Source organism: Berghia stephanieae, chromosome 15 (genome assembly GCF_034508935.2).
Source record: "Berghia stephanieae isolate SIO BIC M18660-M18661 chromosome 15, UCSD_Bste_1.3, whole genome shotgun sequence".
Classification (NCBI taxonomy): domain Eukaryota; kingdom Metazoa; phylum Mollusca; class Gastropoda; order Nudibranchia; family Aeolidiidae; genus Berghia; species Berghia stephanieae.
Window position 1 is genome coordinate 16,732,905 of NC_088374.1, and position 12,788 is coordinate 16,745,692.

At 33.8% G+C, this 12,788-nt stretch overlaps 1 protein-coding gene across 1 annotated transcript in view; it reads left to right on the forward strand.

The window, feature by feature from the left end:
• The window catches only part of LOC144960391 (uncharacterized), a 128,895-nt gene that overhangs the window by 110,449 nt on the left and 5,658 nt on the right, over positions 1–12,788 (forward strand). The window contains exon 5 of the mRNA XM_078893474.1: positions 11,912–12,618. Within this exon, the coding sequence (XP_078749600.1) occupies positions 11,912–12,618 (707 nt within the window). The remainder of the gene's footprint in view (positions 1–11,911; positions 12,619–12,788) is intronic.

Genomic DNA, 12,788 nt, shown 5'->3' on the forward strand with positions numbered 1-12,788 from the left:
TCAATTCTGTCTTTGTAAACGGAATTTTGATTTTACCGTCATCATTTTTTGAGGTATAATGAGTTGTATGAGTTCAGCTGCTCGTCGGTACAAAAGAACTTCCGTTAAAATTGCACAGAATTTGGAATGTCTCTAAAAGAAAAACTAATAATGATAAAAGTAAAATTCAAAACCTGCATAAAAAGCATAAGCAAAATGATACAAAGCTGCTTGAAGCTGTGGAGTGTAAAAAGTAACAAACAGCAATGAATATAACAGCTTCAAAATTGAAACGAGCACAAATGAGAAATAAAAAGAATCAGGAAATAGACATACTATTTACACAGTGAAATATGCACTTAAAAATTTTTTTTTTGGCCATTCTAAGAGCTTGGTGGTGGGGTGTGGTAGGATGAAGAAATGTCTGTTCTGGGCACCCGATGCAGATTATATGGTGCATTTGGTTTGTAGAAGTAATGTGTGTTGTCGAGGGAGTTGCCAATGGATTGGTTGCAGGGCGTCCTTTCCTACGTTTTTTGGCAGATTCTTTGTCCTTCTGATTGGACACTATATGGCTGTTGATCTCTCCATGAACTGTTGGATTTAGCAGGTCCTTAAAATCCTTGAGGAGATGAGTTTTTTTTTTTGCTTTCAGGTCCTGTGAGTTGATACATACTAAATACATTGGCTTGTTGCGACTTCCAAAATCCAGTAAAAAAATTTCGTCCACCACTTTTTTATCTTACAGTTGAAGGAACCATAGAAAGATATAGCCTGGTCCATGCGATCGTAACCATTCATTGTATAATACATGGTTGGTTTCGCAATAACTATTTTGACTTTGATTTTGTTGGTGACTAGTGAGTGTGACGGATGAGTTTGCATTAGTCGAGACAGCCAATTTATTTTTATTGTCCTTTTCATCCATCCAATCAACAGTCAAGTTGATTGTTGAGGCAGCATTCATGATGTGTTGTCGAGGGAGTTGTCAATGGATTGGTTGCTGGGCGTCCTTTCCTACAATTTTCAGCATGTTCGTTGTTCTCTTCATTGTACTGACAGATGTCTGCTTTCTCCATGAGCTGTTGGATTAGCAGGTCCTTAAAATCCTTGAGATGAGTTTTTATGCTTTGAGGTTGTTCGAGTTGATACATACTAAATACATTGGCTTGTGGCGACTTCCAAAATCCAGTAAAAAATTTTCTTCCACCACTTTTTTATCTTACAGTAGAAGGAACCATAGAAAGACATAGCCTGGTCCATGCGATCGTAACCATTCATTGTATGATACATGGTTGGTTACGCAATGACAACGATGACTTTTTGTTATCTTTTCATCCCTCCAATCAACAGTCAAGTTGATTGTTGAGGCCGCATTCATGAACCACAGGCTTTCCCATTGTTGAAGCTGCAGTGTTTTCAATTCTGATGGGACATTTTGTCTGTTTACTTGAATTGTGTCTGTGTCGAATTGGTGGTTGTTAAAAAAGAATTTTGGTAAGATTATACGTTGTGAAATAACGGTTAAACATCACGGTCAGTTTTTTCTTTGCTGTCGACACGTCCCAATGCACCTGACCTTGTCTTTGGGGATCATCCTCATCTTTTTGATGTTCCTGCAGGCTTCCTATAGGTATGGCCAACCAATCCAGCCCCATCTCCTTTTCTATATTCGTTTCAATTGGTGAGTGGCTCAGTTTTTTTGGGTGTAGAAACCTGAAATAAATGGATTATATTTATTTATAACTAGATGATTTATTGTCAACAGTCCCAACCTCAATTCTGAAACTGTATTGATTTTGAATGAACAACTGTTCCTTCCCTTCAACAAGTCCATGCTGTTTATCAACTTGGCATGTGGAGCAACATTGTCCAATGGATGAATGGTGTATTTAAGTTCAATACGTAGTAGTTTTAAGCCCAAAGGCTAAGTTGCTGGGTTACACAAGCATTCACAGCTGCAAGATCTGTCAGTGTTGGAAGTAATTAATCTTCAGGAGCAGAAAATACGGATTCCCGAGTCGTCGTGTCGACATAAGGATCGTTTTTGACACCCGGTGCTTCAGTCGGTGCAGACATCTGCATTGGATACTATGATCTGACTACTGGGAAGATGGTGGAACATCCAAAACTAGAAAAAACATCCGATTTGTCGACAGTGAGGTGGATTTCATTAACATCCCAATAAAGAACATGTATATTTGTAAACCGATTACCATGAAATTTACCTTTCCTTGATCAGGACACCACTGAGAGAAGACTTTTACACTCAGATCGCTTCATGTTTTTTTCTTGGAATTCATTATGAAATGATTTTTGATCATAAAATGACTTCAAAACGCCTTAAAATTGTTAAAAGTATTGTTGAGGTAGTTGTTAATGGATTGGTTGCAGGGCGTCCTTTCCTACAATTTTTAGCATGTTCGTTGTTCTCTTGATTGCACTGTAAGATGTCTGCTTTCTCCAAGAGCTGTTCAATGAGCAGGTCCTTAAAATCCTTGAGATGAGTTTTTATGCTTTGAGGTTGTTCGAGTTGATACATACTAAATACATTGGCTTGTGGCGACTTCCAAAATCCAGTAAAAAATTTTCTTCCACCACTTTTTTGTCTTGTGGTTGAAGGAACCATAGAAAGATATAGCCTGGTCCATGCAATCATAACCATTCATTGTATGATACATGGTTGGTTTCGCAATTACTATTTTGACTGACTAGTGAGTGTGATGGATGAGTCTGCAAATGTCGAGACAGCCAGTATATTTTTGTTGTCCTTTTCATCCATCCAATCAACAGTCAAGTTGATTGTTGAGGCCGCTTTCATGAACCACAGGCTTTCCCATTGTTGAAGCTGCAGTGTTTTGAATTCTGATGGGACATTTTGTCTGTTTACTTGAATTGTGTCTGTGTGGAATTGGTGGTTGTTAAAAAAGAATTTTGGTAAGATTATACGTTGTGAAATAACGGTTAAACACCACGGTCAGTTTTTTCTTTGCTGTCGACACGTCCCAATGCACCTGACCTGGTCTTTGGGGATCATCCTCATCTTCCTTATGTTCCTTGCAGGCTTCCTATAGGTATGGCCAACCAATCCAGCCCCATTTCCTTTTCTTTATTCGTTTCAATTGGTGAGTGGCTCAGTTTTTTGGGTGTAGAAACCTGAAATAAATGGATTATATTTATTTATAACTTGATGATTTATTGTCAACAGTCCCAACCTCAATTCTGAAACTGTATTGATTTTGAATGAACAACTGTTCCTTCCCTTCAACAAGTCCATGCTGTTTATCAACTTGGCATGTGGAGCAACATTGTCCAATGGATGAATGGGACATTTAAGTTCAATATGTTGTAGTTTTAAGTCTGTCATGGTCTCAAGTGAGTAAAGAGCTACTCGACTATGCATAAAGATTTGTAGAATAAGGCCCCAGAATTTACTAGTTACTATAAATGAAAAACAATTAATGATTTGTTTAAGATGAAATAAAAAGAAAGATGAAATTTAATTAAGAGATAAATAGTGATTGTGGTAGTTACAAATAGAAACGTGAATATATTACGTAACTTATGATGATATAATGTCAGGTACGTAAGGTTACGTTTCCAGGCAGTTGACACGCGTGGGTGCTATATTCATCCGATAACGGGCTCAGGCTCGTAAAGTTCCACTTCCAGGCAATTGAGAAGGGGTTATTCAGATGTTTCTTCGACAGCGGGCTCAGGTTTGATCCTTAAAATGTTGACGGTTACACCGTCAAAGGTAAAAGCTCCGGCGTCTTGATGGTGGAGATAAAATATCCACAAAGTATCAAAAGATAAAAATCTTCAAATGTGTATGAGAAATGGAGCGACTGGCCGTCCGGCATAGATTGTAGAGAGAAGTGAGTGTAGAATGTTAGACCTATCAGCTTTTATAATAAGTGGCTAACTGACAGAATGTAGAACAAAAAGTATTCACTAATTAGAAATTAATTCGAGGGAAGGCTATAAAAGGAAAGACGATCTAATATTAGAAGGTACAGTTTATCTCAGCCTACCGAAATATAACTGGAGTGAGATGAATTCAGTTCTTAATAAAATAAAATTTAATAAGATAATTGTGAACAACCTTTACTGTGACACCCCCCACCCACGTTGAAAATATACTCTTTTACCATGATGGGAAAGATAGATTTTACAAACGGAAGTAAATTTACTATCATGATACTCTAGCATTAATCCATTGTTATGATTTGTGCTACAATTAAATTATTTATGAACTAGACATGGAAATGTTTATACTAATGTAGGTATATGACTGGGTGACAATTGTGGGGTAGTTGCACACATATGTAATGACTTGTGATCGTATAGTGGTTTTTTAATAGATGGTAGTATTATCCTTTGCGTTGTGTTGTAGATGTTAATAATGACGAAAGAGTTTAAGGGCCGGTGATGATGATTGAATGCACAACATCAAAACATTCAAATAAAAGTCCAGATTCCTAGTTTCATTTCTTACAGTTTTATTTGTTGTGATAAATTTCAAATCCAAATCAAATAGCATGTTCATAATTCAATCAGTTTCATAAATTCCAAATCCAAATCATGATAAATTCCAAATCCGTAAAATCAATCCAAATGTTAGGTCGTTTTGCCTAAGTAACCATTTTCAATATGCGTGGAATATTTCTAAGTCCGTAAAATAAAAGATTCTTAGTAGGATGTTAGAACTTAGGTAAGTGCAGCTCATTGTAAAGTAGAATCAGAATAATCCCGTTTTCCTCGAAACATCCTCTTTTATCCCTATCAAAATTTTACCCACAGTTCCATTGTTTCCACGCCCCCTTGCAGTTTTGACAGTTCCCTGTCAGTCTATAATCCAACCCCTAAGAGTAAGACCAAATCATAATCAAACCTGAAACGTCAATTCCTACATATTGATGTTAAACCCCGCCTTTTATGATATAACATTATTTTGATAAATGCCCCTTTCACCTGTTTCAACACCCCTAAACCAATTTAAGAATGATTGATTAAATAGTACTCAACATGATAACCTGTCCAGTAACTTTGACATAAAAACTGCCCAAACCTATCATGCATGGACCAAGTTTAACTGATATGCCTGCATTATGTACTCACTAAACCCATTTGCTGATATATAATTGACAGTTTGCACCAAATGTCTTAGATAACCTTTTGCATAGTGCAAATGTCTTAGATAACCTTTTGCATAGGCTTACTCTCTTACATACGCCCCTTTCTTAGAATTTAAATTGACTTAAAACAATTTCAATTAAAAAAAAACAGTAAGAGATTAAATATATATGTAATGTCGAATTAAAATGTAATAAACAAATGTAAGAAATAGTCTATTTTAAAAATAATGATAAATACTTATACCAGTTTAATATTTAAAAAACTTTAAACTTTAAATTCTAAAACACCAAAGTTGATTACAACATTCATATATATCGATTATAGGTTTTATAGTATTACAACATTGATAAATTCACAAACATCAAATTTGATTACAACATCTAAATAGATATATATCGATTATAGATTCTTTTTTTTCTCTCAAATTACAACATCAACAGTAAGGTATCTATCATTTAAAAGTGATTAAAATTTAAATTTACCAACACCAAAATTGATTAAAACATTTATATATTTATCAATTATACTTTTAAGGTATTACAACATCGACAGTAAGATATCAATTAATTAAAAGTTCAAAGAAAAATTATCTTTTCACCTTAAATTCCACCTTCATAGCAATAAAAGTGTTTAATTCTCGTCATACCCCATCACACATAAATAGTATTGCGTGAAAAAGGATGGTTCAGTTTCCATTTGTGATATACTCACGTTGAATTATTCAATCTCAAATTCAACTCTATACGACATGGGTGATAATCTCAGCTTCCATGTATGTCTACTCATTTACTGACATATCAAAACCAATACCTTGTACATTCCTTTATATTGTATGATTCCATTTAAACAACATTATTACATTAATTCCTACATATAATATGTGGTACAAATAATGTATTATAGACATCTAGATCCATATACGAAGGATTACATTTCAATTAGTAATAAAAAAATATTTAAAAATAAATCATAATAATAGCATTATCATCATTTTAAAATTCAAGTTGAAGTTATTATCATTCATTGTTCATTGTTGATGTTTCAATTTTTTAAGCTTTTTAAGTCATCAGGGTGTAGTTTACAACTACATTGATATCAAATTGTTCTTTGTGGTCATCCATCAGAGGTCACATTTCTCAGTAATCCGTTCGTTTTGAGAATGGTCATCCTGTAAAAATTGTCAGTAATTGTTAATTAAGTCATTGTCTCCATTTAGAATGAGTTTTCATGTAATGAAAAAAATATATCAACTATAAGAGTTGAGGTGATTGTATCTAGTCTACGTGTTGCATTGTTGTGTGTGTTGTGGTCACTGCATAGCCCAAGTGTCATAAATTCAATTTAATTATTGTTAATTAATTAAAAACTTTTTCCTCTGTAAATGTCTTCGAATTATCACCATAATGTCTTCACATTCAAATATTTAGTGTTTAATAAATAATCAGACATTAGTCTGTCCGACTTGTTCATATTTAGTACAGTGTAAATAACTAAATAAGTAAAATCTAAAATAGTATGTGATTGTGGGCTGTTACTAAAGTGACCAACTTTTGCAAGTAGTGTGTTGTATTTGTTCGAGTCTTTTGAATTGGGACGAAAAAAGACTCTACAGGTAGCAAACGTATGCTTAACCTGTTGGGTTGTTTCTTGGTTTTGTGACGTCGCTGTAATCCATTCATCTCCGGCATCTGGGTCGATTCTCCTCGTAGATATTTGTGGTTGTCTTGTGTATACGTTGAATCTCATTGTAGATGAAATTGTAAAAATTCAAGATTAACTGTGTGCGAGATCTTGAATTTAAATGAAGTTTGACTTATCCAGCAAGTCAAAAGAAAGTTGTAAACTCAGCCATGTGTTGACAAAAGATTCGTGTGTAGTAGTCGACAGAGGTCGTGTGTTGTAATTGTCTGTGTTTGTTGATCGAGTTCTGATGAGGTGGCATGTGAGTCCACACACCAGGTAGATGATGTAATCTTGTAGAGTAAGTAGTGGGGTCCGTAAGGTCAACAATATTTTCGTTATCTGAACGCAGGTTGTTGAATATCATACGATAATGAATCCAAGGAAATCGCTCATGTGGCGTTTTGCGATACTTTTTCCTGCATTGTCTTATATACATATATAGCCTTTATCTTTTACAATGATACTAAGACAGGCGTTATTATAATATTCAATGTTTATAAGTTGTAGATATGGGTGCTGCACACTTGTATATTGACATAAGTTTAAATTTGAATACGCTCACCACTGAATATGAAGGAAGTAGTATTGTTCACAATTGGACATCATTTTTGTAAAAATAATCGTATCTTGAACGTTTATGTAATTATTGACATCGTACATCGTTGGGTATTGTTGTCGTAGAAGTAAATACACAAGTAATCCAATTGTTCAATAAAGAATGTAAATATAAAAAAAAAGGTTCATGGAAGAAATCTGTGTTGATACAGATATTATTTTATGAATTCTGTCAAGTTTGTATAAGTTGAAAGGTACGTTGTAATTGAGGTTGCTGTGTAGTTTGTAGTCTGTAGATTGTGTTGATTCTGGACGTATCAATGGCGTAGTGGTTGTCGAGATTGTTACTCCATTTCAAGGTATTCGTGGATAGACCAAAGGGATTAAGACATTTCCCGACCTCTGTTGTGGCTGTGTTTGAGTTGCCTCTGTCGTTGTCGTCAGCGTTCCCGTTATGACTGATGTTTTCACATGTCCTCTTTCGTGATGACTGTTATGTATAATGTTTTAGTGTAAACACTACTTCTGCCTTTGATTAACTCGAATTATTCCCTTAGAAAATCCCTAATTTAATGAAATATGATTTTGTTTATTTTATCATTATTATTGGTGTTATCGTAGCACTTCCTACCATTTCAATTTATTGTTGAATGATTACACACTTAAGATTTGACAATTGAACATAACTTCTTCTTCAACTCAGTTACAAATTTTATGATATAAATGTTAAATTCAAACCACGCAGTAAATATTGATTACAATTACAACAGCAAATTGATAGGAGAAAAATATGATAATCAAAATATTTGCAGAAACGATATACACTCTGGTCAATAAAAATTCAATGTTTCGCGCCTTTGCCCTCGGCTTATAAAAATATTCATATAACTCATTGCGACGTTATCTCGCGCCTCTTAATATAGCATTGATAATTGTGTGCGCTTTAACCACGCGCATCGTATTTATAAAAATTCTCCGCCTTCTGCATCATTTCATAATGTTAAACCATGCGCTTTAATCAAACGCAAAATAAAATATTCCCGAACGCCTCATTCCTGCGTCTCGTAATTTAAATCGTGTGCACTTTAATTACCGCGTCTTACATCACTGCGCTTATTTACCCACTATGCATTTACAGCATTTTACCATATGGGTTACTTATAATTCGCTGATTCTTAACAAGTTAACCACTTGTGTCACAAATATTATCAGCTCACATGACATGATAATGCATTTTCAATATTTTGTTATTCTTCCGTAATAACATTTTAACTTCCATTACAAGACATCAGTCTTTCATAATAATTATTACTCCGTCATTTTATTTGTTCTCCGACTTTAAACCAAAAGTCCGTTATTCCGTTATACTGAGAATATTGCTCCTTTACAAAAAAAAATTACGATGAAACGCGTTTCAAAACAAAACTAAACAAAACAACGATTGACTCATATTCCGCATAAATCATTTCAACTTAATTTCCAGTGATAAAATCCAAATGTCTTATGTAATCTATTATAACGCCATGTCTCATTACACAACTAAATAAGCTCTGTTGTCGATTACTTGGCTGCGTTAACCACACATTTATTACCAAGAAAACAAACAGATATAAAACTTTGCTCTTTGTCATGAACCCATGAATCTCAAAGAGTCAATATCAACCTACCAATTCATCCCTATTGACGGGAGAGAAATATAATCAATGATGTTGTAATATAACAATAAATACCATAAGACATTTTTCAATTATCAAAACTTATAATTTACGTGTTTTTATTGCCATCGTCTTCTTGAGTCATTTTGACAGAAAATAAAACGTAACAACATTAAATAATGGACCAACTGTTTATGTAATTCCAACAGTAACATACAAAAATTGAAATAAAAATTGACACATCTTTGTTACTGATATTAACAAAACATTGCCATTAACGGTACAGATTAATATTCGAAGATTTGTTCCGAAACGCTTGATTCTAAGTAAACGCATTTTCATTTATTTTGAAAAATAAAACGCACTAAAATATTCATTTAAATTCTGCAATTTTTCTTCATCTCTCTCTCTCTCCTCTTTTTAAATATTTAAAATACATATAGCATCAATATGATATTATTATTATTATTATTATTATTATTATTATTATTATTATTATTATTATTATTATTATTATTATTATTATTATTATTATTATTATTATTTGCCGTTCTATAATATATTGCTTTTAGTTTTTAATATATTTTCTTGTTCCATCTATGGTTCTTAATTTCAATATTATTTCGTTTAATTTTTTTTTAAAAACCGTATTTTATCAGAATTTTAGGAATCATCTATAATTTCAATAATTTTTTCAACATTTCATTACAAAAAATTATACTACTTCACCTTCAAAATTGATGTTCATTTTCTTTTCCAAATAAAAATATTTTCCTATCTGTTCACAATTTTCACTTCAAAATTCGAGTCTCACAAAAACTTCAATAGATGTTAACACTGCAACAATATACATTTCTTGTGTATCCATGGTTCGGAATAATAACATCTTTACATCCTGGTATCACGGCTCCAAATAAGATGTATAAGAATCCTGAGTCACGACACCAAATTAGATACATAATGTGGGGTAGTTGCACACATATGTAATGACTTGTGATCGTATAGTGGTTTTTTAATAGATGGTAGTATTATCCTTTGCGTTGTGTTGTAGATGTTAATAATGACGAAAGAGTTTAAGGGCCGGTGATGATGATTGAATGCACAACATCAAAACATTCAAATAAAAGTCCAGATTCCAAGTTTCATTTCTTACAATTTTATTTGTTGTGATAAATTTCAAATCCAAATCAAATAGCATGTTCATAATTCAATCAGTTTCATAAATTCCAAATCCAAATCATGATAAATTCCAAATCCGTAAAATCAATCCAAATGTTAGGTCGTTTTGCCTAAGTAACCATTTTCAATATGCGTGGAATATTTCTAAGTCCGTAAAATAAAAGATTCTTAGTAGGATGTTAGAACTTAGGTAAGTGCAGCTCATTGTAAAGTAGAATCAGAATAATCCCGTTTTCCTCGAAACATCCTCTTTTATCCCTATCAAAATTTTACCCACAGTTCCATTGTTTCCACGCCCCCTTGCAGTTTTGACAGTTCCCTGTCAGTCTATAATCCAACCCCTAAGAGTAAGACCAAATCATAATCAAACCTGAAACGTCAATTCCTACATATTGATGTTAAACCCCGCCTTTTATGATATAACATTATTTTGATAAATGCCCCTTTCACCTGTTTCAACACCCCTAAACCAATTTAAGAATGATTGATTAAATAGTACTCAACATGATAACCTGTCCAGTAACTTTGACATAAAAACTGCCCAAACCTATCATGCATGGACCAAGTTTAACTGATATGCCTGCATTATGTACTCACTAAACCCATTTGCTGATATATAATTGACAGTTTGCACCAAATGTCTTAGATAACCTTTTGCATAGTGCAAATGTCTTAGATAACCTTTTGCATAGGCTTACTCTCTTACAACAATAACAATGAAAGATTGTGATTGCAAATCATTGTGATGAACAACATGATGGCAATGTGATTACAAATCATTGTGATAAACAATAGTGATGGCAATGAAGCATGATTTAAGTCGATGATATGAAGGTAATTTACTGAATGGAATGAATGAAAATGTCAATAGAATATTGACATTTCTATTATTAATCATTAGTTTCTGTGGCTTTTATTTTATTCCACGTCCTCAGTCGGTGTAATGTCCAAAGAAATAATTTGTATTCCATACGATCTTATTTTTTTCCTTTTTTCCTAGAGATGTTGATGAAAGACTCGCTTGAACAGGAGGAACAATCGGCAAATCTTCTGGATATCAAGTCTGAAATGCCAAGTTTGGGTAAAAGTATTTTATCAACGTTATAATTTGGTTCAAAGTCAAATCCCTTCTTCAGCCGACAACAAAAAACATTAAAGACATAAATACATTACTAAATCCGAGATTGACAACAGAGAAATTATCTAGGTCCTACATAGTTGAGTCCTTGGAAAGTGCTCTCTACTAACATTCTCTCACCTTACTCAGGTGTAAAATGAGTACCTGGCCGTTAACAGCGCTGTCTCTATCCAAAAAAAAAAATGTAGTATCTCCTAACAAGAATCGTGTCATGTCCTGCATGTTAAGTGTTGCTGTTGGCTAGGGACCCCTTGTAAAGCCTTTTGAGCATGTTTAGTGGATATTGCACTAATTAAAAACTCATGTTTTCTTATATATTGTTTTTTCTTTTCTTCTGCTTTTTCTTCTATTGTTGTTTCTTTTTTTCTGGCTTGTTTGTTTATTGTTTAGTCGTCAACTGTTTTTGTTTGTTTTGAGTGAGTATATGTCTGTGTGTGTGTGTCTCTCTCTCTCTCTCTCTCTCTCTCTCTCTCTCTGTGTGTGTGTGTGTGTGTGTGTGTGCATTTTTTGTATGTATTTGTTGTCTTATTCTTTTGATAGATGATGTAGTAAATGATTTTAAAAATGATTCCTATTTTTCAGGAGACGAGGATTCGGATGTCGACAACTGTGACAATCCTGTAGATGAGAGACTCCACGAGGACATTAAGATTGAAATCGACATTGATCAAACAACTGACAATTGTGTTGAATTTCTACGAGATTCTGAAAATGACATCAAGTACGGCACAGATACAACTTTTGGACAATCTTCAACACCTCAGAATACACTGGATGTAATACGATGTGATGCAGATGGAAGAGAAAAGAGTCTTCAAGAGGAAAATACATTGTTAAATTCTTTTGACAGAATTATTCCTTCATGTTCAGGCTTAAAGTCAAATGTTAAAGCTGAAAAAGACAGAAATTTTTATGAGATTCTGAGTGATAAAATATCATCTTCTTATAAGGATTTATTTAAAAATTCAATTCCTGTTCAGAAAGCTGAAAAAAAGTCCAAAGAATTACTTTTTCAGAAGTCAAGGTTAGAACATGATCCAAAGAATTTGTTTTTGGAAAACGAATGTCCCACTTGTGGAAAGATATTTAAATATAAATATCTGTTGAAAAAGCATTTGTTAAGTCATTCGGGAGAAAAGCCATTTACATGTCAAACTTGTGGAAAAACATTTGCTCAAAATGTAACGTTGCGCCAACACTCAAGAATCCATTCTGGAGAAAAGCCGTTTAAATGTGTGTCCAGCCTTCGATCACTGACAGTCTCTAAGGGAACCCTGTGTCCAGCCTTCGGTCACTAACAGTCTCATAGAGAACCCTGTGTCCAGCCCTCTGTCACTGACAGCATCTCAGAGAACCCGGTGTCCAGCCTTCAGTCATTGACAGTCTCTCAGAGAACCCTGTTTCCAGCCTTCAATCACTGACAGTCTCACAGAGAACCCAGTGTCCAGCCTTCGATCACT